General features: G+C 43.7%; 2 protein-coding genes and 1 long non-coding RNA gene across 4 annotated transcripts in view; 1 reads left to right on the top strand and 2 right to left on the bottom strand.

Moving 5' to 3' along the window:
* The window catches only part of LOC139534359 (phosphofurin acidic cluster sorting protein 1-like), a 57,790-nt gene extending 54,654 nt beyond the window's left edge, over window positions 1-3,136 (bottom strand). For both annotated transcript variants that reach the window (XM_071333449.1, XM_071333450.1), the window contains exon 1: window positions 2,749-3,136. In XM_071333449.1, coding sequence (XP_071189550.1) covers window positions 2,749-2,903 — 155 coding nt within the window. In that variant the 5' untranslated portion in view covers window positions 2,904-3,136. The remainder of the gene's footprint in view (window positions 1-2,748) is intronic.
* On the top strand, window positions 2,799-4,299 carry LOC139534360 (uncharacterized). The gene is made up of 2 exons (XR_011666936.1): window positions 2,799-2,910; window positions 3,130-4,299. It is a non-coding gene; the product is annotated as an uncharacterized lncRNA (long non-coding RNA).
* Window positions 4,300-8,284: 3,985 nt separating this feature from the next.
* LOC139534891 (splicing factor 3B subunit 2-like) lies at window positions 8,285-26,251 on the bottom strand. Its single transcript, XM_071334423.1, has 22 exons — window positions 26,093-26,251; window positions 24,783-24,829; window positions 24,612-24,689; window positions 24,127-24,354; window positions 23,867-23,929; window positions 23,468-23,591; window positions 17,868-17,989; window positions 17,482-17,590; window positions 17,092-17,198; window positions 16,605-16,805; window positions 16,250-16,366; window positions 15,887-15,967; window positions 13,825-14,052; window positions 12,662-12,811; window positions 11,360-11,449; window positions 11,039-11,146; window positions 10,793-10,900; window positions 10,460-10,602; window positions 10,156-10,257; window positions 9,932-10,031; window positions 9,442-9,633; window positions 8,285-8,816 (listed from the first exon to the last, which is right to left on the bottom strand). Exons 1-22 carry the CDS (start codon window positions 26,220-26,222, stop codon window positions 8,745-8,747), a joined length of 2,700 nt encoding a protein of 899 aa, XP_071190524.1. The 5' UTR covers window positions 26,223-26,251; the 3' UTR covers window positions 8,285-8,744.
* Window positions 26,252-27,342: the final 1,091 nt, after the last annotated feature.

Here is a 27,342-nt window from a genome sequence, read left to right as displayed (position 1 = left end):
CCCCCCCCTCAATCTACACACAACAACCCATAATGACAAAGCAAATACAGGTTAGTATACATTTTAGAAAATGGCCTCCCGAGTGGCGCAGTGGTCTAAGGCTGTGCTACTAGAGATTCTGGGTTCGAGTCCGGGCTCTGTCGCAGCCTGCTGTGACCGGGAGACCCATGGGGCGGCGCACAATTGGCCCAGCGTCGTCCGGGTTCGGGGAGGGTTTGTCCCATTGCGCACTAGCGACTCCTGTGACCGGCCGGGCGCAGTGCACGCTGACAGTGGCCAGGTGTACAGTGTTTCCTCTGACACATTGGTGCAGCTGGTTTCCGGGTTAAGTGGGCATTGTGTCAAGAAGCAGTGCGGCTTGTTTGGGTTGCGTTTCGGAGGATGCACGGCTTTCGACCTTCGCCTCTCGAGTCTGTACGGGAGTTGCAGTGATGAGGCAATTGGATACCACGAAATTGGGGAGAAAAAATGGCAAAAAAAACTCCCCCGGAAATATCACATTTACATAAGTATTCAGACCCTCTACTCAGTACTTTGTTGAAGCACCTTGGGCAGCGATTACAGCCTCGAGTCTTCTTGGGTATTACGCTACAAGCTTGGCACACCTGTATTTGGGGAGTTTCTCTCATTCTTCTCTGCATATCCTCTCAAGCTCTGTCAGGTTGGATGGGGAGCATTGCTGAACAGCTATTTTCAGGTCTCTCCAGAGATGTTCGATCGGGTTCAAGTTCGGGCCACTCAAGGACATTGAGATTTGTCCCGAAGCCACTCCTCCGCATTGACTTGGCTGTGTGCTTAGGGTCATTGTGCTGTTGGAAGGTGAACCGTCACCCCAGTCTGAGGTCCTGAGCAGGTTTTCATCAAAGAGCTCTCTGTACTTTGCTCTGTTCATCTTTGCCCGATCCTGACTAGTCTCCCAGTCCCTGAAAAACATCCCCACAGCATGATGCTGCCACCACCATGCGTCCCCGTAGGGATGGTGCCAGGTTTCCTCCAGACCTGACACTTGGCATTCAGGCCAAAGAGTACAATCTTGGTTCTCGTGATCTGAGTCCTTTAGGTGCCTTTTGGCAAACTACAAGCAAGCTGTCATGTGCCTTTTACTGAGAAGTGGCTTCAGTCTGGCCAATCTATCATAAAAGCCTGATTTTCCAGACTGCTGCAGAGACGGTTGTGCTTCTGGAAGGTTCTCCCACCTCCACAGAGGAACTCTGGAGCTGTCAGAGTGACCATGGGGTCTTGGTCACCTCCCTGACAAAGGCCCCTCTCCTCCGATTGCTCAGTTTGGCCAGGCGGCCAGCTTTAGGAAGAGTATTGGTGGTTCCAAACTTCTTCCATTTAAGAATGATGGTTGCCACTGTGTTCCTGGGGAACTTCAACGCTGCAGACATGTTTTGGTACCCTTTCCAGATCTGTGCCTCGACACAATCCTGTCTCGGAGATCTACGGACAATTCCTTTGACCTCATGGCTTGGTTTTTGCTCTGACATGCGCTGTCAACTGTGGGACCTTATGTAGACAGGTGTGTGCCTTTCCAAATCATGTCCAATCAATTGAATTTACCACAGGTGGACTCCAATCAAGTTTTAGAAACATCTCAAGGATGATCAATGGAAAAAGGATGCACCTGAGCTCAATTTCGAAGGTATCTGTTTTTTTTTTATATTCAATACATTTGCTAAAATTTCTCAAAGCCTGTTTTCTCTTTGCCATCACAGGGTATTGTGTGTAGATTGATGAGGAAAAATGTAATCCATTTTAGAATAAGGCTGTAACGTAAAACAAAATGTGGAAAAAGTCAAGGGGTCTGAATACTTTCCGAATGCACCGTAAATAAACATAGCATAAACACATACAGTATCATATAGCATATGAACACACAGTATATTATAATACAACAGAGAATGGGGGGTAAAGTGGAATAGAACAATAAATACCACTGGCACTGACACACACACACACACACACACACTAAGAGGGATCTTGAGAGCCTTTGTTCAGAATGACCATGGATGGGTGTCAGGTGTGAGATTTCCTGGCTACTCTTCCTACTGCTCCATTACATTGGATTAATACACTCCCTTCCAGTTAACTTCTATTACAGCAAATCTAACCTATCAATTGATATGCTAATGACCGTAGAACATTGCTAAAAAAAAAACTGGCAACATTGGAAATCAAAATCAAATGGTGGAGCCTTGAGCTATGGGGAAATCCACCCAGACAGTCTGTTCGGTCGTGGAACGAACAACTGGTTTCTGTATGCCACAATCTGAATGGCCAGTGGTGCATTTGCTATGATGGGTCTCCCCCCAAAATACCACGACCGACCGAGAGATCAAATGCTCTATCGGGAAACATAGGCACAGGATACTATCGTGAGGGGTACGTGTACAAGAACGATACAGAAGTTGATTCTGTATTAGAATGTGGTAGACTAGCCAATAGGCTACGTGTCTGGGTTGACCAGATAGACAACAATAAAAGGTTACTGCAAGTTGAGAATGTCTTATTATGCCATTTACCCAGTCACCTAAAAACAATGCAAACACTACATTTTATGTCTGCCACAGTTATGTTACAGAATTTAAGATCGTGTTGGTAGTAAAAACCAAAGTATGACCTGTAAAACCCATTGTGGACGTCTTTAAATGGTCTGCAAACAGTACTTATTTGTCTTAAACGAACAAAAACCAGACAAGAACCAACGGATAGAACTAACGTTACTTCCCTTACTCGAAGGCTTACCTCGGAACACAGCTTGGCGAAGAGCGGTCCACTTCCCAGGTAGCGTATAGGTTCATATGGACAGGGCGATTCGAGGTGATCGTGACCGGTTTGGAGGGTTGCAAGTGCGGGGAGGGGGCACCTCCAGTCCGCGGGAGCCCTCCTCGCTCCGACATCCTGGAGGTAGGTTAGCTTAAAGGGTTTCAAACGAAGGGGTAGAATAGCCTTTCTGCTTTCCCTTCTGCCTCTTCGTTGCAAAAACCTACGGTGTGCCTGTCTAGGCTACACGTAAAAATGTTCGTCTGTGCAATTAAAAGTGAATCCGTATCTTCTATACAAATGAATAACTATTATTTTGGTCGTACTAAATTGTAACTTTACCGTCAATTTCCTTTCTTTCAGAGAGCACAGCGAGCAAACCTTCTTTCTCGCTCTCAACTTGTCTCTAGCCTGGTGCAGGAAACAGAACATTTCTCCACCAAGGCAAGTCGCACAATCAGAGAAGAGGCGAAGCGAGAGGTTCTACTCCCCCCAAAGTCTGCCCACGAAAACAAGACCACGAAATGAGGAAATTTTGTATGGAGGTCAATGAGGCTCGAATTTGGTCAACAACAAAATTAATTGCAAATGTTCTACGTGAGGCTTCTTTGACCGAATATACGTTTTGTATTGGTTGGGTTGTTACAAATGCTCTGATATAAGTGGGCCACGTGGCATTTCGGCAACTTTGAAAAAAACGACTTTATATCAGCGTTGTGCCCTGTGGTCACACTCGTATCTGCCCTCTCATTGGCTAAAATGGTCACACCTGATCTCGCCTCCTGGCGCCTGTCTTCCATCCTTGAGGACATGTATTTTCATTGTTACAGCAGTCACTCGACTATCTTGTCAATATAATGAAAATCTTGGTCACAATGCATGATCAACGTGCCTCTTGTTAACCCTTTAACTGTCTCTAAAAAAAATATGAAAAAATGTTTGCACCTATTACTAACAACTCAAATAAGAAATTACAATAGTTTATTTTCAACTTGATGTTTATTTGGAAATAACAGAGCTCTACCAGGTAGTTGAGATATTAAAATAAGCTCATACCAGCAATGCCATATTAGAATGGCAATTTGCATAGCATTTTGACTCATTTCAATATTATTTTAAAAATACTTTAGGTCTGCTTCAATTGCCTTTATTGGTAGGTAAGCATTGTTGAAGACTGTTACATGTTAACCTAAATGGTCATTTAGTATGTCCAAACATTAATATCCAGTTACATTGAAATTCATGTGTTTTCAGGTGGGGTATAGTGCAGTCCCCCAAAAAATAGTCAAATTTTTAAAATATATGACAAAGTGACATTCTTTATTACTATTATAGGCATTATTTGTATTAGTTGACCAATCAAGTTCAAGTGAAGATTTTTTTCATATTCACTTCTAAATACATTGTCAAAACATGCTCTACAAGCCTGTTGAGAATATGGTTGAAGGGTTAAAGAAGATGTATGCTTCAATTATTTTACATGAGGAGAGAGAGAGTGAGAGATGAGAAAATCATAAAAACAGTGTGACAACATGTGCCCCCTTAATAACATTCTGGGTTTTTTAAAGGTTAAAAGTTGGTTAATTAAGAAACTATTTCAGGTAAAGCTATATAAATAAATGGTAGGCTATGCTGTTAGAGATAAACAAACTCAATTGATTAATCAATGAGTCAATCAATGTGAATCGATTTTTACTCATAATGCACCTCAATCCGAGCACATGCCTCTGTAACAGTATAACTTTAGTACGTCCCCTCGCCCATACCCGGGCTCGAACCAGGGACCCTCTGCACACATCAACAACTGACACCCACGAAGCGTCGTTACCCATCGCTCCACAAAAGCCGCGGCCCTTGCAGAGCAAGGGGTAACACTACTAATACGTTTCAGAGCAAGTGACGTAACTGATTGAAACGCTACTAGCGCGTACCCGCTAACTAGCTAGCCATTTCACATCCGTTACACTCACCCCCCTTTCAACCTCCTCCTTTTCCGCAGCAACCAGTGATCCGGGTCACGGCACCAATGTAACAGTATAACTTTAGTACGTCCCCTCGCCCCGACACGGGCGCGAACCAGGGACCCTCTGCACACATCAACAACTGACACCCACGAAGCGTCGTTACCCATCGCTCCACAAAAGCCGCGGCCCTTGCAGAGCAAGGGGTAACACTACTAATACGTTTCAGAGCAAGTGACGTAACTGATTGAAACGCTACTAGCGCGTACCCGCTAACTAGCTAGCCATTTCACATCCGTTACACCTCAATTGCACCTCAGAAAGAAACGTTCTTTGGTGTGACTGGTGATGCATTCCAGGACATGATTAGAGGTGATTATTTAATTTTGAGATGTTTAAGTCCATCAGTCAGGACATGGGGGCGTCTGGCGTCTGGCTCAGGTGTTTTGGAATTCCATCCGTGTTATTGTTGCTGTAACACTACAGGGAATTAATCGGCCCAGGTCCGGTTACTAGCCTACTTGACTCTGACAGTAGGCGGTCTGTGTTCGGTGTGACTCACCGTCTTCCACCATTTATCTCTCACCCTGAGTAAAGATAGCTTATTAGGATGCAGAGCTGGTTGCAGTCAGTCGTTTGATTTAGCATATGAGCTCACCTTCGTTGCGTCACACGACCTTGGGGAAATGTTTGACTGTGCACATGTTGACTACGGGTTGCTTTCCCTTTCATTTACAATTGGTCTACTACTTTCGGTAGTCACAGCCTATAACCGAGTTACTGATTCTTCATGGTGATAGTGATAATTAGGCTTATCGTGGGCGGTAACAATGTGATATGGGCACGTGAATAGGCTACTGCGGTTAGATGTAGGCCCTATGCCAAAAGGAGAAGTGGTGCGCATTTTATAGTCTGGCTACCGTCTGGCTAGAATATGAATCACTCAGATGTTGTCATTTGATAATCACAACACGTCACATGGCCTGAATAAAATACAACCACCGACTGTTTCCTTGTTGAGATTAAATTGGCACATAGCCTACGCGTTCGTGCTTTGTTGCCATTTTAGAGCAACAACAATGTGGAAACAGTCAGTGGTTTTATTTTATTAAAAAGTATGGATTTCAGCAAATAAAGAAAGGCATGAAACAACAGATGACAAACATAGGTACACGGTTTGGTTTAACAATGTACATGTTTGAAGTAGGCCTATCGACGCATAGCGACTCGAAGGAGTCAGAGGTTCATTTAAAAAAAAAGTAGTCTACATTCAATTCCGTGGAGGAGTTGAGTTACTTGGCTAGTGATAATCAATGCATACTTGTCATACATTAGTCATAACCGGTATTCACATAGCATGTTTCATCTTCCTGAAGGCAACCGTTTATTGAAACAAACACCCTGCGCCCATAGCCGCGGGAAATAGTTTGGGAGTGCTGCGATTTTATTGCTGACTGGGGGAAATAAATTGCAAATGCAACCTATTTCTATGTGGAAGCTGAAATGGTCTATTAATTCATTTTCCATTTTAGTAAACACTCTTTTCCAGAACAACTTACAGTAGTGAGTGCATACATTTTTATACTTGTCCCCCGTCTCAATGTACACATTTACTGTATTGTGCATTGTTTTTCTTCATGGTGATGGAAAGTCTACAGGTACAAACCTAGATGTCCAGCCTATATACAGTAATGTACATTTACATTAAGTGGTTTGTAAGGATGGCAATTTAATACTGCACAAAAATTGGTTGTTTTCCATGTTAGTTGATCAAGAACAATATTACATTTGATGTGGATGTTTTGTGTTTTTGCCCATAACTTGGCACCCTTTGATGTAAATGTTTGAGGACAGGGTTTTGTTCTTTTGGATTCCATTAGAATGAATCTCAGAGAAAGGGACAGGGCAACAACTCTTACAATTCCAACCATTGAATCCTGCTAGACACTGTTCTTAATTATACAACTACCTTTCTTTTGCCAAAGTGGAGACGCTGAACATTTTCGCTAATACAAGTAAAGGCCCAGTGCACTACTTTTGTGTAAAAAATATATTTGTTCAAAACATATTTTTTTATTCAGATTTTTCAGTGGGTGCTGCAGCACCCCTACTTCCCGTGGCTATGCCTGCACCCGTGAATAATATGCGTGCAGGTAGGCCATTTTATTTGACTCAAGCCGCATAAGGTGTTGCTTGCTTCCTCCTTCCCGCCACTGCTGCTTGTGATGACATCCATGAAGAGATTAGGATGACAAAGATATATTATTCAGACCAGCTATGGTAAAAAAAAATCCAATGTAATTTATGACCTTGTTACCAGTGACGATGCAACTTTTGGCTCGCCTGCCAATTAGTGGTAAGGAAACAAGTGGCAAGGAATCAGTGGCTGAATAGATCTTATCAACGAGAACTGAGTATGGAAGACAAGGACATGTCTATTGAAGGGGCCCTTGCGAATCCCTGATGATGGTATAATGGCCAAGCCTAGTACTTGCAGTTAGGATGACATTCATTCATTAATGTGAGTGGCTTTACCGGTTTCTGAATCTCTCTCACACTGTGTGTGATCCAACTACGTGGTGTCTTCGACACGATGATTCATGGCAGGGTTTCTCCAGTGTGGGCGGGAAATCATTCATATGCTGTTAAATGATGTCATGCCATCTCCACAACAATAGGCAATGTCTCGAGTCCACTTTGCCTTTCATGAAGATGTTAGCCTCATCACACACAGTAAAATACTTATTTGGTCTGTCTCATCTGGGTTTAACACAATAGTTTAACCATATTTGAGAGATAATTAGTGTATATCATATGGTTATGTAGCTGACACCTCTTTTTTTAAACAGGCTAATAAGCCTAATACATGGAATAGTTATTCTAGTATACAAAGTGGCTGAGAGGTTGTATTAGGCTGCGATACGCTAGGCTGACAAATCCTGGAATGGTATTGCAGAAAGCCTGCCAGACAGTGTGGTGCAGAGGGGCCTCACAGGCATTGTGTTACTGTGTGTGTACTAGTGATCGAGTCAGCATGCGGTTACTGCAGTTATTTAGGTCACAGTGAGTGTTTCCTAGCATCGTCCTGATCTCGCGAGCTTACATTCTGTTAGGCGAAACGGAATGCAAGCTCGCGAGATCAGGATGGTTCGTATGAGGGTAAGTTTCTCAGACGTCAGGTGTCTTTGTCACACTGGGTCCTCTGTCAGCCCTTGGTGGACGAGTTTAGAACTACACCTTGTTAGTACGTCAGTCAGCGCCATGGCTCTAGAGAGCCTTATGACTTGGTCAGGGGGTATATCGGCGAAGCATGAGACCAGCTCATGGTTTTACATGCAAGGTTTGACTTCATATAGCCATAGGTACGTTGACAGAAAGGTGTAGATCACTAAAGTAAGGACTATAGCATTGTAGGGCCCAGAGTTTTTCCGCACCGTGTCTTGACTTGTTATTGGCGATCACTAACTAGAGACAGGACTTTTCCTGATCAGGTGACAGGTCACATGGCCAGGAAAAAACAGTAAACCCTGAAAATATTAACCATATGGACCCATAGATTGGATTGGCATTGAGTCGTTTATTTACAAAAACAGAAAAGCAGTTACATGAACAAATAACAGTCACACAGGATAGAATTGATGGGTCTTACAAATGCTGCATACGGAGGAGGAGACCTGGCATTGGTTCTACCGGACACCAGTCTTGGGGTCAATTTCATTTCAATTCAGGAATTACACTGAACATCTAATTCCAATTATCTCCAAAGCTCAATAAGGAACATTGGGAAATGGAATTTGGTTTACTTTATGAATTGACTGGAATTGAAATGGAATTGACCCCAACACCGCCAGACAATTATTTACATCATAATTTAAAGGAAAATAAAACAGTGATAATTGATGGTTTTGTGGTAGTGAAACAGTCTGGTTCCTCATGGTTTAAAATCTGAGCCCTGTTAGTCTCATTCTTCCTGTCCTCTCTTCCCTTACCATTTCCTCCCTGTGTGATTTTGTTGGTCTAAAACTTGAACTCTTTGTATTTCTTGGCACCACTTCGTGTGTCTTGGGGCTGGGCCTTCCTCTTCTTTTGCTGTGGGAGAGAGAGAAAGAGAAATGAGAGTGCGAGAAAAAAAATAGGTCGTCAATATTGTCATACAACAGTGAAAACACTACTTTCCCCCCTTCTGCTAACCACCTATCCCGGCACAACATGTTGACATAGGTCTCTGTGCTAATGAGTACAGAACAGCCGTTATGAGGCAGGAGGGGTTCCGACCCGCACGCACACATATTATCTCTACAGGGCTGATAAGAGGGAGAGCGGAAGGAGGGAGGGAGATAGCTGTGCATGTGCACGGCCCCTTTCAAACACTGATATTACAGGAGGATGGCCATATTCACAAGCATAGAGATAACATTTTTAAAAAGCGAGACCTTGCGATATTAGTTATTATGAAAGTAGATTTGAAAAACATTGGATTCCTGGAGCTAAAGTTGTAATAGGGATTTAGGTGTTGAAATCACTCATACTAGTAAAGATCATAAAAATGGCCCTCTAGTCTTCCCATCTAGTGTTTGTTTTTGCTTCCCTTTGAACTGAAAACTGGTAATACAAACACTCTTAACCTCAGCAAGGCTCTAGTGGTCTAATACATTTCGAAAACCGAGAATAAGATTTCCAGTACGCTAGCCTGCAGTTGGCTGCCACCTCTCACCTTCTGTTTGGCGGCGTGCTCGGCCACCATGTCGCTGAAGTCCTCCTTCTCCACCTGGGCCTCCTGGTTCCTGACGTGCTCTTCGTACTTCTGTGTCATGGCCATTGGGTCCAGCTCCAACTCCTCTGGGGCCAGGGCTACCTCCACCCCCTGGGACTCCTGGCCTCCACCCGCCTTACGACCAGCCATCGCCTGGAGGGGGATAAAGAGAGAGCGAGAGGGGGGTTCAAACAAAAGACAATCTGAAATGGCAGTGGCACCCTAATTCCCTAGTGTGTGTGTGTGTGTGTGTGTGGTACGACTGCGTCCAAATGGTTTGGAGACCTGGCCGAAAGTAGTTCACTATAGATCGGGTGCTGATTCGGGCGCAGTCGTAGTGTGTGTGTGTGTGTGTATGATCCTGAGGATGGATGTAGATGTGTTGACTACGCAAAGCATTAGTGTACAGTATATGTATCAAAACTTGCATGAACGCAGACGTGGTTCTTACCCCCGATACGTCGTAGATGTGTGTGGACGCCATCATGGCTGCCCCTCCAGAGCCCGTTCTCCTCTCTGGGAGCACCGTGAACAGCTGAGGAGTCTCATTCCTACACATAATTCCGCAGAAATAAATTGCGAGAAGATACAAACCCACACACTCACAGCCTAGGTAGCACAACGCACACAATAGAGAATACACACACAGCTTAAGTATGGCCGCCACACACTCACCCGTCCATGGCCTCCTCAATCTTCTTCTTCCTCAGCTCGATGAGCTCTGGAGTCTCCATACCAGCAGGCACTGACGAGAAGCCTCCTGGTGTGATCAGACCACTGGGGGAGAGGCATATACAAAACACACACAGGGTTGGAGTTGGAACACTGATCAAGGTATTCAAGTCAACCAAATGCACATGTCATTCCGTGCGATCAAAGATCCAATTGATCCAACAGTATAAAAAGAGACTGGTTCATTTCAAGTCAATGTCAACACGTTGTGTTGAAAACATCCGGGAAACAACATGTGAATGTCTACCTGTCTGCCGGTGTGAAGAAGCCGGTTTCGTCTGGTTTCTCCTCGTCGCTCTCATCTTCCTCCTCTTCCTCTGAAGACTCCTCATCTGAAGGCTCCAGCTCTCCCCACGGCGTACGATCCACCTCCTCCTCCTCAGCCTTAGCCTACACAGAGAGAGAGAGAGACACACACACACACACACACACCAGTCAATACACCAATAGATTAAAAGCAGACTGGTTGTATGATATAGGCATATGTGGTAGTGAGTGTAGGGAAGTTTGGTGTATGGTAGATATTAGGGGTATGAGGCAGGATTGTAGGGTATCCATCCGTGTATGAGGAGCATCTTACCTGGAAGTCTCCCGCGTTAGTCCCGAACACATCACCGTACAGAGGCTTGCCTGTCTCATCTACAGGAGGCTTCCCCCAACCACCAGCATGGTAACCAAACGAACAGCTCTGAGAGGAGGGAGAGAGCGGGAGTCAATCGTCTGTAATGAGCTTCACGATACTGCAACATTTCAATACAGTGTTAATACTTTTGTAACAAGTCGGTAAATTGTTAAAGAGTGTGTCTGTGTTAAAGTCGGGCTTTACCTCCGGAATGGGCGAGTTGAGTCCGGGGATCTTGAGGTTGGGATAGGAGGGAGGGGGGCCGTATCTCTGCATGGCGATCAGCCAGGGCGGGGGCACCTTGTGTGAGTTCTACACAGAGAGGGGATGGTGAAGCAATTTTAGTGACAAGACTATTGTGTATCAGTGTCATTCTGCTCTCAAAAAGACGATGATCATCAATACAATTATTTTAGTTAAAATCAAACAAAGCATCACTATAAAGCTGTCCAGCAACAATAAAGTTAGTGGCGCGATAACAATAACACGAAGTAGCGGTGGTGACGAGGATGAAGATCTACTCACCGGTCCAACTGGCATGCCCAGAGCGATACGCAGTTCATCTGACAGATCCCCTGGTTTCTTCTCCTTCAGCCTCGTCTCAAACTCTTTACCCTGAAAGAGAGAGAGAGGTCAGTGGGAGAAACGGAAACCTACCAGAGCAGTCCACTGGCGACCAGGATTTCGTTCAAGAACAAGGAACTGTTGAAGGAAACCCAAAATCAACCACATAGGAGAGCTGGGCCATATGGACAATATGCCATATCGCGATAAATTCCCTAAATGTATGTGATAATGATAAATCGAGTGGTAAGCTTATAACATTCATGTGCCAGGGAAGTGAATTTGAAATAATATCATGACATTTTTGGGGGATATCCGGATAGTCGAAAGAGATGGGTTAGCTGACAACGTCACAAAAAAAAACCCGGTGCGCATGCTTCAATGGTGCAGAAGTCCGTGAGTTGTTATGATTCTGGAAGGCCAGATGGCTACCAACAATGATAAGAAACTGCCATGCGGGGGAATCGTAAGTGACTCGTTTCAGCTAGGCCGTCATTGTAAATAAGAATTTGTTCATAACTGACTTACCTAGTTAAATAAAGGTTAAATAAATAATAAATAAATAAAAGCTCATTTCATCTTGTTCTTGATACCATGTCTTGTTTTGAGGTGTTTTGACTGATTTCATGCCAATGCTAATATGGGAAAAATGTGCTAGCTAGCTAACCAACAACTGTAATGATGTATTTGAGACAAGAAGTGCTCTTTGTGCAAATGTATTTATGTTTTCAATAAACATAGAACATAGTTTACATGTTGTCAACAATCTAGGCCAACCCTGTGTGTTTTGCCCCATAGTTGTGCACGCATCGGTTTTGTTGCTAAACAACCAACCTGTCTATACATGTAAAACGAATAAAACTTGGGAATGCTACCTGTGCCCACTGTAAAGTTTGGTGGAGGAGGAATAATGGTCTGAGGCTGTTTTCCATTGTTTGGGCTCGGCTCCTTAGTTCCAGTGAAGTGAAATCTTTACGTGAGAGCATACAATGACATTCTAGACAAACACCATTGGGATGAATTGGTACGCAGACTGCGAGCCAGGCCTAATCGCCCAACATCAGTGCCCGACCTCACTAATGCTTGTGGCCGAATGGAAGCAAGTCCCCGCAGCAGTGTTCCAACATCTAGTAGAAAGCCTTCCCAAAAGAGTGGAGGCTGTTATAGCAGCAAAGGGGGACCAACTCCATATTAATGCCCATGATTTTGGAATGAGATGTTCGACAAGCAGGTGTCCACATACTTTTGGTGTAGTATATCTACCTCGTAGTAGAGGTCTCCATGGATGGAGAGTTTAGGCTTCATCTGCCACTTGAAGAAGGCGTCGTGGAGCTTCTGGTAGTCAATGTCGATCTTGCCCATCTTGGGACGAACCTTCTCCCTCATCTTGGTCTTCATGGTCTTGGCATCCTCCTGTGAACAGGGAACAGTGTTAAAGAGTTTACACAGGATAAAACAGATGCACATTAGATTGTGTCCTACTACAATAGAAATACATCAGGGTTCCCCAAATGGAGGCCCGCGGGCCGAATTTGGCACGCAGGTGATTTTATTTGGCCCCTCGAGTTTATTTTACTTTTTAGGGGGGACTGTAAAAACACTAGCAAATCAGCTCCAAGTGATTTTCATTTTGGAAATCTGTTCCAAAGTATAGTAGAGAGATATACTGTATGTGATCAAACGCGGCACGTGCCCCATCAGATTTGTCCTGTTGTTGTTTTTCTGTAATACTACTAGCCACCTAGCAATTTTATGAAGTAGGTATTAGCTAGCCCAGACAGGTTCCCAATCTCTCAACCTCAATTAGTTACCAAGAAGCCATTTCAGGCTATCAATCAAGTTATAGTAGCTAGCTTGTCTAATTATCTTAGCTGGCATGCCTGCTGGCAAGGTTGGTAGACTTTAGAAAAGCAAGCAATTACTAAATGTACTGAATAAGACTCACATTCCTTTCAATCTTTTACCCCGATTTTGGCAGAGATTCAGATTTAGTTTCTTAAAAAATAAATAACCACCAGTCAGGAGGATACAGACAGCTCAAGAGGTATGCCTAGATGTGCAGAAAAAGTTTTTTTTTTTACGTGATCATATACAAATGCAAGCAAGGTTTGAAATTATTATGTTTTAATCAAATTTTATATATCTGTGCTTCTTGCAGTCAACAAATTTGTAATTATGTTCCGGCCCCGACCATCCGCTCAATAAAAATCTAGTTGATGATCCCCGAAATACATGGTCCTTCCGTACTAAGTAATCACAGATAAAAGCAATGCCCCAACCACATTCTTACACCTATCTAGTCATGATGGATCCATGTTTACCTCAGAGGAAAGCATTCAAACATGAGTACATCCCAAAATGGATCCACTTATATTGCCACCAGCTTGTGGCCCCCTGTACCCACTCAACCCCAACCAGTCACCCACCTTCTCCTGCAGAGCCTCTCTCATCTCCTGGATGCCCGTCCTCTTGATGAACTCTGGCAGCTCAAACGGGGGCTTCTCTATACCCCTCTTGCCCTGGAGGTACTTCCTCTTGAAGCACCAGTGTCGGGGGACGGGGACCGTGTTCCTGGTTGCCTTCAGGTGTACCAGCAGCTTGGGCTCCTGGGCCGTCACATCGTGCATCTCCACCACGTCAGGACGCGCCACCAACTGGAGAGGAGGAGAGAGGGAGGGGGATGACAGGAGAGAAGGGAGCGGAAAAGAAAGGTAATAAAGTTGGGAGGTCACATGCTGACTAGACCTGGGACGTGCATGCGCCATCGCTCGCATGTTGATTTTGTCCATCCACACCAGACACGATCAGGACACGCAGGTTGAAATATCAAAACTAACTCTGAACCAACTATATACATTTGGGGACAGGTCGAAACGCATTAAACATTCATGTCCATTTAGCTAGCTTGCAGTAGCTTGCTTGCAGTTGTAGCTAATTTGTCCTGGGATATAAACATTGGGTTGTTATTTCACCTGAAATGCACAAGGTCCTCTACTCCAACAATCCACAGAGAAAAGGGTAAACCTAGTAAGATTCTAGTAATCTCTCATCCTTCAGTCTTCTTCGGACTTTATATGGTGGTCGGCAACCAACTTTTATTTTACATTTTTTATTTAACCTTTATTTAACTAGGCAAGTCAGTTAAGAACAAATTCTTATTTTCAATGACGGCTAGGAACAGTGGGTTAACTGCCTTGTTCAGGGGCAGAACGATAGATTTTTACCTTGTCAGCTCGAGGATTCGATCTTGCAACCTTTCGGTTACTAGTCCAACGCTCTAACCACTAGGCGTTGGACTAGTAACCGAAAGGTTGCAAGTTCGAATCCCCAAGCCTAGTTAAATAAAGGTTAAAAAAAATTATTTTAATAAAATCTGGTTGCCGACCGCCAAAGAAATGGTCTGCGGTTGTGAGGCCGGTTGGACGTACTTCAATATGATCTAAAACGACGTTGGAGGCGGCTTATGGAAGAGAAATGAACAATAAATGATCTGACAACAGCTTTGGTGGACATTCCTGCAGTCAGCATGCCAATTGAATGCTCCCTCAAATCTTGTGATATCTGTGGCATTGTGTTGTGTGACAAAACTGCACATTTTAGAGTGCTGTTATTGTCCCAGCACAAGGTGCACCTTTGTAATGACCATGCTGTTTAATCAGCTTCTTGATATGCCACACCTGTCAGGACAGGTACATTAGAGTGTCTAGTTTAAGAAACAGTTTAAGAAACAGACGCCTCACAAGTCCTCAACTGGCAGCTTCATTAAATAGTCAAACGTTAACAGTGAAGAGGCGACTACGGAAGTTCTTGAAATTTTCCGGATTGAATTACCTTCATGTCTTAAAGTAATGATGGACTGTCGTTTCTCTTTGCTTATTTGAACTGTTCTTGCCATAATATGGACTTGGTATTTTACCAAATAGGGCTATCTTCTGTATACCAACCCTACCTTGTCACAACAACTGATTGGAACAAATGCATTAAGATGGAAGGAAAGAAAATCCACAAATTAACTTTTAACAAGGCACACCTGCTAATTAAAATGCATTCCAGGTGACTACCTCATGAAGCTGGTTGAGAGAATGCCAAGAGTATGCAAAGCTGTCATCAAGGCAAAGGCTGGCTACTTTGAAGAATCTCAAATATAAAATATATTTTGATTTGTTTAACACTTTTTTGGTTACTATATGATTCCATGTGTTATTTCATAGTTTTTGATATCTTCACTATTATTCTACAATGTAGAAAACTGTAAAAAATAAAGAAAAACCCTTGAATGAGTAGGTGTGTCCAAACTTTTGACTGTGTGTGTGTGTGTGTGTGTGTGTGTGTGTGTGTGTGTGTGTGTGTGTGTGTGTGTGTGTGTGTGTGTGTGTGTGTATATATATATATATATATATAGTCAGCACTTATAACATTAATGATACACAGCATTAATGACACCAGCTAGATCTTATATAACGACTATGTAATAAGAAAGTGGTTTACCTGTTTGAGTTCAGCCACAGTCAGTCTGTTCATCCTTCTCAGCTTCTTCTTAGACAGCTTGGGAACATCTGTTCTGATCTCCTGTACACAGAGAGAGAGATGGAGAGAGATCAAGAGATGGAGAAAGAGGAGTAAAGAGGACTTCCATGGTCAACAGTCCCAAAGAAGGAGTAATTGACAACATGGACAACAATGCACAGGAAGACACTATCCCCATGTCCCAATCCTCTAACTTTCTCCCTGAAAGTGCACTACTTAGGGCAGTAGGCTAGATAATTGAGACACTGAACAGTCCTGCTCGAGAATTTGTCTTCTTCATCCAAGCAAAGGAATGAAGAAAACATAGGATAGATGAATACTAACATCATCACTGTCATCGCTGTCTTTTGTCTCCTCCTCGAACCCCTTCTTCTTAAACATGGTAGGAGCCTCCTTTTTCTCCGGCTCCTTCTCTTTCTCTTTCTTCACATCGTCAGTCAGCTGAGGGATGGGAAAAAAAACAGTGAGAGGGACGGAGACAAAGCCAGTTAAGTGAAGAAATTTACTAAACACTCAAACAGAAAACCAATATCCAAATTGAACACCAATATATTTTATTTCATAAGTGGTCATCAAAACGGTAAATAATAAGGTCAAGAAGATTGTGGACAAATCTGTAGGATGTTTTGACTGATCATTTGTTAATTAAACAAATGATCAAAAAGGAGCAGGCTCTCACCTTGAAGGCCTCAAAGATCCTCTTGAAGAAGATGAAGTTAGGATCGTAGATCTCCGGTTCCTCAGTGACGTACTCGATCTCCACCTCTTGCTCTGTCTCCTTCCCTCCATCCTCCTCTTTCTTCTCCACCGCCTGCTCCCTCTTTTCCTGCACACGCCTCTTCTTGTTCTTCTTCTTGCGGTTCCTGCGCTTGCGGTTTTTCTGAGAAGGGAAGAGAGAAAATGTCAGGAAATGGCACCATTTCTTAATCCGCACACCAACTCAGTGGCCTTGTGGTTAGAGTGTCCGCCCTAAAATTCTACGGTTGTGAGTTAAATTCCCTGCCGAGTCGCATCCTTCTGAATTCGCATTGGAGAAGCTCCAAGGTTCTTCCCCTCTGTTGCCTTCTGAAAAGGAGGCAAGGAGAGGACGCGAGGAATCAAGAAAATACAATTGAGATTCACCCACAGACCGCAGGCGAGAAGTTGTGAATGAGAACAATACTCACGTCTTTCTTGGAGAGAGAACCGTCATCCTCTTCCGTCTCAGACAGGACGGGGGCGGAGGAGTTGTGCATCTCCATCTCCTGGCTCTCCTCCTCCTCTTCTTCTTCTTCTGGAACAGGATAGAAAACACAGAACATTCACTGACCAGTTCAAGCTCCTACAAGGCTCTGAAGCCAGATAACAAGAACTAGGACTGCAGTACTTAGAATAGAAAGATACCATCAGAGTTAGAGGTTTGGTTGATGCTAACTTACTGAAAGATATGAAGAAGCATTCGAGAAATATATTTTCTAAATAGAGTTAGCTTACTTTATTTGTTTAAGTCATGATTTTGCCATTTGTTTAAGGATTTATGCATAATCCAACTCCAGTGTGTAGTTCCCTGTTCTGACCTGCGGGGGCGGTGCTTAGCTGCTCCTGTCTGATCTCCTTTAGCTGTAGAATCTTCTCCAGGGCCTGGGGGATCTTAGGGCCAATGCCCACCTCCTCTCCCTGCCACACCTGTTAAACACACGCACACTAGATTTTCTTAGGTCGGGTGTCTCCAGATCCTAAACATATCGCAAATCAATTTCTTCTAAATCTTACACCGAGCAGACTTCTACAGCAGCTGAATTCTTACCCGAGATAACTCGCTAAATGAAAACTTAAGTTGCAAGCATCCCGTTCAATTTACATGGGTGTTAAGTATTCGTCCCTTACGTTTAAGAGCACAAAGTAGACTACGACAAACAATATTTACAAGGAAAATGTCTATTAGTTTGACGTTGAGTCGTACCTCTCTGGCGTCCTCTCCTGGCGGTGGGGGAACTCTGTGTCTCTGGGTATGCATCATGGACATACCAGGAGGGGGTGGGTTCATTCCACCAGTATTTATTCCAGGAGGGGGTGGGTTCATACCTACAACACAACAAGACCCACATTTTGATTTACACCAACAATGTTGATGTACCGCCGTCGTGTTATGTAAGCACGAAACAGAAGAAAATGGACAGAAACAGGGAGGGACTATCTGTCCAATAAGAAACGCTTGTTATAATCTTCTGTAGGAAACGACCGATATGGGTTTTGAAGGGCCGCTATGGAGAAAAATTGCCAATATTTTATGGGGATCATACATATAATTACATTTGAACATTTTAATAATAAATGTTCCCATAGAAAGCCATATATGGCTTCAACAAATCAGTAATACAAGCATACAATCAATTTGACTTTGTTTTTAACAATATAACTACTTAACATAATGGTACATTTCTTGATAAACTGGGTGAAGCAAGATTGCATAGGCCTACTCACAATACAGGTGAATTCATATTTAAGAGGACTGTCTTCATGGATTGATTTATTGACTCTTTTGGGCCTGTTTCAATAGTCTATGGGGCAACAGAAGACAATCTGTTGCCCTTTCATTTGAGACCACGTTAGGCCTACTGATCAACACATTTTTTTTTTATAGAAGTAGCCCTTTGTCTTTTTAATAAAAAATAAATGTGTTGTCTCTTAAAGAGACATGACACCACTCCTTTGTCATGTAACCAAAGTATGTGAGCAGAACCTAGAGAGGAGCTTGCCGAATTTGACTGGAGCGGAGAGCGAGTTTCCCAAAGGCTGGAGCAACGGCCTTCTTGCCCGCTCCAGTACAACTTATTTCACGAGATCAGGACATGCATTTGTAGTCTACTTGTGTCCTGCTATAGCCCCTTGCTTTCAGCTACGGTCATGGAGTTTGCTAAATATTTTCATAAAGAAACTGAAAAAACACAGGTGCAAAATCAAGGTGACTCACAAAGATGAGGACCAAGAGCAAGAGGGAGTACGGTGATGTAGTGTCCAAAACGAAAGAATCATTGTGGAATCTGAAAAGACCCCGAAAGCATGATGATGTATTACATGCACATGCTAACAGAAAGGAACGAGATGGGTAGCTAGCTAAGTGTGCCATTGTATTTAAGTATTCATAAACAAAAAATCTGATCTCTTAAAAGTTTCCTTCATGTTTGTTCTATTATCTATACAATAGGCTATCATTGATTTTGGCTCAATAGGCCTAACATAATACATCTTTCAAGAGGCTTTCTCTTTTGATAGGATTATTTTTCCTAAAAACCTTTACGCCTACATAAAGAAAAACGCATCATCCCTGCCCAGCCTGGCAAGAGTGGACCGAAGGGTGTTTAGCATCCCGTGGCTCTGCAATCGCGGAGAGGGTATTCTCCGCTACTGGCCTACTCTCCAGGCACCATCACAGGTCCTGAAGCCACAGACTCAGGCCAAACTTGTATTAAACAATTAAATGTTTAAATGCTGAACGCGTAATGTTCCTGCCAGCGTAATGTGTCGCACTCGTAAATGCTTCACAATTTATTAATTTGTAGGCCATAGCCTTGAAATAGGCTAATAATATAGCCTAAATAATACATTTTCCTTCTTAGGCTACTTGTCTGGCTCCTTGGAAAGGATGTGAACGGGATTTCCGATGCTCAACTCCGGTCACATTCTGCATGTAGTCAGGCAGTTCGGCTCGGGCAGGTCGGCTCAGCAAGGGAAAGACAAGTCATTTAGCTAACTGACTGAATTAACATTTTTGGTAGTGCTGAACAATTAATAATCCCTGTCAGTGAGCATTTCTTCTTTGGCAAGATAATTCATCCATCTGACAGGTGAGATATATCAAGAAGATGACTAAACAGCATGATAACCTTGTGCTGGGGACATTAAATGCCACTCTAAAATGTGCAGTTTTGTTACACAAACACAATGCCACAGATGTCTCAAGTTGCGGGAGCGTACAATTGGCATGCTGACTGCAGGAATGTCTACCAGAGATGTTGCCAGAGAATTGAATGTTAATTTCTCTACCATAAGCCGCCACCAACGTTGTTTTAGAGAATTTCGCAGTACGTGCAACTGGCCTCACAACCGCAGACCACTTGTATGGCGTCGTGTGGGCGAGCGGTTTTCTGATGTTAATGTTGTGAACAGAGTGCCCTATGGTGGTGGTGGGGTTATGGTATGGGCAGGCATAAACTATGGACAACGAACACAATTGCATTTTATTGATGGCAATTTGAATGCACAAAAATATCGTGACGAGATCCTGAGGCCCACTGTGATGCATATCTGTATTCCCAGGCAGGTGAAATCCATAGATTAGGGCCAAATTAATTTATTTCAATTGACTGATTTTCTCATATGAACTGTAACTGTAAAATCACTGAACTTGTTGAATGATGCGTTTATATTTTTGTTCAATAGAGATGTGCAATGGATTATGATCATTGTAGTTAATTACCACATTTTATGGCATAGGCTATGTAGAATATTGTCCTATTGGAAACTACAACTCTCAACTACATCACACAGTTCAGGCTGGATATGATTTATCTCTAGAGAAACTGTGCAATGCGCACATTGAGCTCACAGAAGAAGAAAAAACGAACTAAATGGAATTCAAATAATTGAACCGACGACGCAATTCGTTTTTTTAAACTGAAAAATAACTTTCATTTTTGTTAATCGCTCAGCACAAACACAGCTTTAAAGTTAGCATACCTTGCGTTAGGGTTTGCATATTATCAATCACAAATAAAGTTAGTGTAGTGAATTGACGTTAGCTAGCATCCCACTCTCATCGACGGGGCTGCAGTGGAGCAGGTGGAGAGCTTCAAGTTCCTTGGTGTCCACATCATCAACAAACTAACATGGTCCAAGCACACCAAGACAGTCGTGAAGCGGGCACGACAAAACCTATTCCCCCTCAGGAGACTGAAAAGATTTGGCATGGGTCCTCAGATCCTCAAAAGGTTCTACAGCTGCACCATCGAGAGCATCCTGACTGGTTGCATCACTGCCTGGTATGGCAACTGCTCGGCCTCCGACCACATGGCACTACAGAGGGTAGTGCGAACGGCCCAGTACATCACTGGGGCCAAGCTTCCTGCCATCCAGGACCTCTATACCAGGCGGTGTCAGAGGAAGGCCCTAGAAATGGTCAAAGACTCCAGCCATCCAAGTCATAGACTGTTCTCTCTGCTAACGCACGGCAAGCGGTACCAGAGCACCAAGTCTAGGCCCAAGAGGCTTCTACCCCCAAGCCATAAGATTCCCGAACATCTAGTCAAATGGCTACCCAAAATATCCCCCCCCCACTGCCACTCTCTGTTGTCATCTATGCATAGTCACTTTAATAACTCTACCTACATGTACATACTACCTCAACTGACCGGTGCCCCCTCACATTGACTCTGCACCGGCACCCCCCTTTATATATTGTTATTTTTTAATGCTGCTCTTTAATTACTTGTTACTTTTATCTCTTATTCTTAGCCATATTTTTGTTGTTGAAACTGCACTGTTGGTTAGGGGCTTGTAAGTAAGCATTTCACTAAGGTCTACTACACCTGTTGTATTCGGCGCATGTGACTAATAAAATTTGATTTGATTAGCTAGCAAAAGTTAGCTCTGTGCTGAATGTTGTTTACCTAGCTAGCTACTGGTATGTTGCTTTCAGGGTTTTCGTAAAAATTCGCCGCCGGACAGTGTGACCGGAAAGATTGTAATTTTTTGAACAGTAACGCATTAGGGTGTCCTCCCACGGCGATCAAAATCACACTTAGATGATTGTAATTCATCTTAACAGAATATAAATGTGCCTGTAAAGGTAATATAACAAAGTAGAACGATGTTCTTATACCAACATGACAGGTTTTATTGAACAGCAAAACATTGCCCATTGCGTCTTCCTCCCTGCTGTAAATCATAAATGAATATATATACATTTTTTTAAAACATTACGCCTAGAAGAACAAGCCGCCTACACTGTAATAAAATTTCTAAATATAATAATGTGTATAATATAACTTGCGAACGACCTGTCCTACAGACTATTTGTATGAATATTTGTTATTAATAAATAACAAAACACAGCTGTTTTAAAATACAATCCAGGCCTGAGCATTTTAATTAGGCCTAATAAATAACACAACATGGCAGTCTATGAACACCAGGGCTAGCCCGCCCCACTCCCGATGCCAAAGAGGCCACTCTAGGAGGCCACAAAATGAAGAAATTAACAAACTGATATTGGACAATCAAATCCGATATGTAAATAAACAACATTCGTTAAGGCTGGCTCATGGAGAGAAAGCTTATTTTACAATGGTCCTGTAAAACAAGGCCCGCGCCATGCATTTATGAAAGCACCGGTTACCATAACTAAAATGATATCTCTTTTTACACTTCTACCGGATGTTAAGAAATGTTATGTTATAATTTGAACTATCGTGGGGTCGTGACTCGTCATGTGTGATATACGTGGCTTATTGATAAACAACTCTGTTTCCTACTATATGCCGTCGGCCGACTAATGATTGCAACTCTCCGATGTGAATATTTGGCAACGATGTTTCGTTTCCAAGAGCTACTGAATAAGCTCAAATGAAATGCACCAATTTCATATGATAAGCCTACACATAATTACTCTCCTCTCTCAATCCATTCCAAATCTGTATACTATACATGACACAAGGGCAGGATATGTTGATCTTGCCTAGGGCGGCAGCAGAACTGTTAGGACTGGGCCTGACGAACACAATTTGCCTCTAATTTATTTGTGTTTGCGGTGGACCTTGACGTGCTCAAAGTGAGCCGCTGCTGTTGGGAAGTCAAAACTGTCCAACTCCTCGGAGCAGCTTGCGATGTGCATCAGCCTCGTTACTTTCTCCTCAAAAAAGCGAGATCTTGAGGCAGTCTTTACTGTTTTGGAGAGAGAATACCCTCGGTGGGCACACTGAACACAGAGATAATCAACACGACCGTCGCCAATTTTGCCCAGCCGGGGTACACTTATCTGAAGGACCTTGAGTCTTTTGCGTGGGTAAAAACAGAAACACTTAATTTCCAAGCAGCTTGAGGATTTATTAACCTATGAAGTATATTTGACTTTGAAGTTGGAGCACACCATCAATGAATAAAAAGCATTATATCGCAATCAATTTATTTTCTTCTACAGGAAACCCCTGGTTGCTTTGTAAGTGCTGCAGCCTGTATGGACATTGTCTTGCCTAACAGTTAATCAATTATCACCTTAGAAATGTCTACATTCCGTGTGGCATTATTAAAGTGTGCAAAATGTATATGCAGCATGAAAGGCCTAGAGTGGGTAGCTAGCAAGCAGCCCAGAGGTTCCTCAAGGACAGGCTAACTAATTAGCAGTGGAGCCGGATTGCAGGAGTTTCACACGAGAGGCAAGTGTGTTAACGTGCTATAAAGGGGAAAATCGGCTATGCCGATACTCAAGGACCGATAGCCGATAACTAAGGGCTAATATCGTCCCGACCAATTACCAGTCGTTCTCTAGCGGTGTGCACTACTGACCTCTCATCATGGGGGGCATCATGCCAGGGGGCCGTGGCCCCGGGTCAGACATCCTGGGCCCTGGTCCTCCATGCTGCATCTTAGCGAGCTCTTGCTGCCTCTCATGCTCCATCATCACTGCCGCCTGACAGAGAGAGGAGATATGAGGAGGAGGGAAGTAAGAGAACAGGGAAGGAAGAGAGGAGGGAGGGAAGGAAGGAAAGAAGAGCGAGAAGGGAGAAGAGAGATGGATGAAGGGAAAAGCGGTAGGGAAGAGCAAGAATTAGAAGATGTGACATATTTCAAGCAAGTAAAGGGACTGTACCATTACTATGTGATTGGTTGTGAAACAAAACTATTAATAAATTACAACAAAATCATTTAGATGGGAGAAAGACATGAACAGCCTCCAGTCCTCACCCTCTTCTGCTGCTCCAGAAGCTCCTGCTCCTTCATGTGCTCTTCCATAGCACGGGAATCCCCCTGAACACACACACAAAATGTCAACTTTTAAAACTATTCATCACCAACTGAACATCATACCAGAACCCCTCTACAGCCACTGCTTCCTTCCCATCGCAAGAGAAGACAGACTACCTTACAACTAGGGCCTAGTGTATTTCCTAGCCAGGTAAAACTCAGGGGCCTAGAGAAAACCCTCTCCGGTGGTTTGGTCTTACCTGCTGCTTGGCCCTCTCCTCATGCTGCATCATCATGGCGGCCCTCTGCTGCACCATCTTCAGCTGGTCCTCCTGGGAGAGGCCGGGGGGCATGCCTGGAGGCTCCATTCCCATATGCATCCCTGGTGGAGGGGGTCCACCCGCCATCATGCTCATCGCCTGGAGCATACCCATACCAGGTGGCATGGGCGGCATGGGCATCGGGGGCATGGGGGGGATGCCTGGCATCTGGGGGACAAAGGTAGAGGAGGAGGGAAGGGTGGTTGTTGCTAAGGTTGTTTTTGATTTGGGTAAGTAGTTCTTCCGGCACAATGTGACCTAACCAGGAAAACTCCCCTTAGTTTTTACTGGTCAGGTCACATGGTAAAGGTAGAACTCCTGGTCCTGTTCATGACAGATTGATGACACGCTGCAGAGTGTATGGCTAAATAATCACAGTGATGAAATGTAAGAATGAGAGGAATTAGATTGGACTGTCTAAAAACCTTATAGGGTCGGTTGGCCTGCGGGGTCATAGGTTTGTCATCACCCCCTTGGTTGGGCTTGTTGAGCATCATTCCAGTCTGAGTGGAAAAACACAGATGCACACAAAGATAAATGGATCAGATAAACGCATCAGACGCAATACACTCTCCCCCTCAATCGCACACACTGACCTGCATCATGTATCCCTTGAGCCTGTCCAGCATCTCCTCTCTGGGGCCTAAGGAAGGAGGAAAAGACAACTGTAAACCAACAATGAACAATACAGCTGGGACAACAACAACGATTTCATTACAAATGGATGGAGTGAAAGGTTCATTTATATTGCTATGTAGTTAAATCAGCCACTTTGTGGAAAGCATCGGAGCATGCATGACTTGCTATTAGATCATTTATCCTTGATCCGAAAATGTGGTTGGAAGGTTTGGGGGTGCTGCAAAAAAAATTCTTAGAGGGAGGACATTTCCACCAGTGCTGCAGATGGCTATATCGGTCCTATAATATAGGACTATTAAAGGCCCAGTGTAATACTTTTGTGGAAGAATATATTTCTACCCGTTTTATATTTTTTTTTATTCCGTTTTTTCAGGGGGTGCTGTACCTTAGCAGCCCTTCTTCCCGCGGCTGTGGTCGGGGGTGCCGAATGGATGATGAGACGCAAATGCGTAGCCTCAGGAGACCAAATTTTGTAAATATGCGGCGGGCTCAATATAGCTCTGAATTGACCTGATTGGTTGACCGTAGGTATTGTATAAACACAAACATTGACAACTTCCTTCACAACAGCTCTGCGCTGCTGCATGGTCAATCCGATATTTGCATTGGCCGTGCAGCATTTACAGTGATACAGCCTTTACAGAAGTCAGGGAACTCATACGTCTAGGCACTTCGCTGAGCAGTGCAGAGCTGTTGTGAAGAAAGTTGTCAGGGAAGTGAGTTTATGTTTATACAGGACCTCCCGCCCTCACCTACCCTCAACAAATCATGTCAATGCCGGACCTATATTGAGCCATCCACATCATTACAAATTTTGAGAGGGGCAATGCAATACTGAGCTCTGCATGCCTCTGGAGGCTTCGCTATTGCGTCACACTATCCTTAAGGCGCCTTGGATCAAGCATAAATTGGCTTTAAATGCTGTACAGCCAATGCAAACAGATTGACCATGCAGCGCCTTTTATCAAACAAACACCCAACCAAAACAGCAAGTTAAGATTAGCTGTTAGCTATCAACCATGATGACTCACTAACGTTAAGCAAAATACTATGCGTAGAGGTGTTAAACATGAACTTGTAGCTAATATGTATTGTTTGTGTAGATAGCGAGCGAGTTATGATAACGTTAGTTTGCACTCTCCATTACTTCCATGAGGGCCTGCTAGCTAACTTTGCCGCGGAAGTACATATGTATGGATAGCATGTTAGCGGCTAGCTACTGCTACACAATTCATTCAATTCAATTCTCATCGGCTTCTAATCATACCCATGTTGGGTGCGCCTAGCTCGCCTAGCTTGGCTTGAAGCTCCGGATTGCTCCATGTATTCAGGGCCGCTACAGAGCTCCCCAAGTCGGAAGGCATGGGTTCAGTCCCCGGCGGTCCGTCGGAAGCCATGTTGAAATTCTACTGAGCAATGGGACCCAACAGACACGAAAACCTGACAAATCTCGCAAAGAACGATGGGGAAACAGGAAAAAGCAGTTGGAGAATTCTGGGTAATGTAGTTTGTTGTAGGAGGAATAATATTATCCATGAGTTTCCAAATTACAACCACTAGGTCGCAGTATTTAAATAAGAAAAACACAATCCTGATTCATTGCCAAATTGACATGCCAATGTGAAGTAAGAGGCAATTTATGCTTGATCCGAGAAATGTGGTCAGAGGCGCTGTATGGATGGTGTGACACAATTGTGGAGCCTCCAGAGGCCTGCAGAGGCCAAATTGAGCTCCATACAAGGCGCTGTATGGTCAATCTGTCACCTGCATGGGCCTTGCAGCATTTCCCTTACGAAAAAAAGATTTCAGTCAATGGAGTATAACTGCAATTACTGCGTCCAAAATACCACAGTCGACTGCAGTTACTGGACTTTTACTGCAGTTTCAAAACTGCAATCTTTTTTTGTAAGTGTTATGGTGATACTGCCTCTGCAGATGTCAGGACATTCATACTTCTTGTGCTTCGCTGAGCAGCGCAGAGCTGTTGTGAAGCAAGTTGTTAAAGAAGTCAGTTTGCGTTTATACAGGACCTCCCGCCCTCACCTACCGTCAACCAATCATGTCAATGCGGAGCTATATGGAGCCCTCCGCATTTGTACAAAATTTGAGAGGCGCAAGGCGATGCGGTACTGAGCTCAATTTGGCTTCTTTGGGATTGTTGACGGATCGCGTCCAATTTTAAGGTGCATACACCACCACCTACTCTACTGGATTGTGAGGCCATTCACAGCCTACCTACATACATTAAATTATTTGTGATACGGTACTATAAAATTGGGGAAAAGGAAAAATACCCTGCCAACTATTAGCCCTAAAAAAAATCAAAAACAACATCACCCCATTCCACTATTTACCCTATCTAATCCTACTCCAGACAAACGGTCTGAGAAGACATAACACTACCATTCAACACCCCCTGCAACTGTTCTGCAATAAAACCTCGCAATCCCAAGTATTTGGGTCCTCAGATCCTCAAAAGGTTTTACAGCTGCACCATCGAGAGCATCCTGACGGGTT

The sequence above is a fragment of the Salvelinus alpinus genome, chromosome 11 (assembly GCF_045679555.1).
Source record: "Salvelinus alpinus chromosome 11, SLU_Salpinus.1, whole genome shotgun sequence".
Lineage (NCBI taxonomy): Eukaryota > Metazoa > Chordata > Actinopteri > Salmoniformes > Salmonidae > Salvelinus > Salvelinus alpinus.
Note: the sequence above shows the minus strand (reverse complement) of the source record. Positions and strands in the feature narration are given on the sequence as shown.

Bases quoted from the DNA above. Each gene is read 5' to 3' on its own strand.
- LOC139534891 (XM_071334423.1), bottom strand. From the start codon at position 26,222: ATGGCTTCCGACGGACCGCCGGGGACTGAACCCATGCCTTCCGACTTG. The intron at 24,355-24,611 runs GTTTTTAGACAG...TTTGTCCCCCAG, and splicing joins AGGCCAACCGACCCTATAAG to ATGCCAGGCATCCCCCCCAT. The intron at 23,592-23,866 runs GTGAGGACTGGA...TCTCTCTGTCAG, and splicing joins TTCTGGAGCAGCAGAAGAGG to GCGGCAGTGATGATGGAGCA.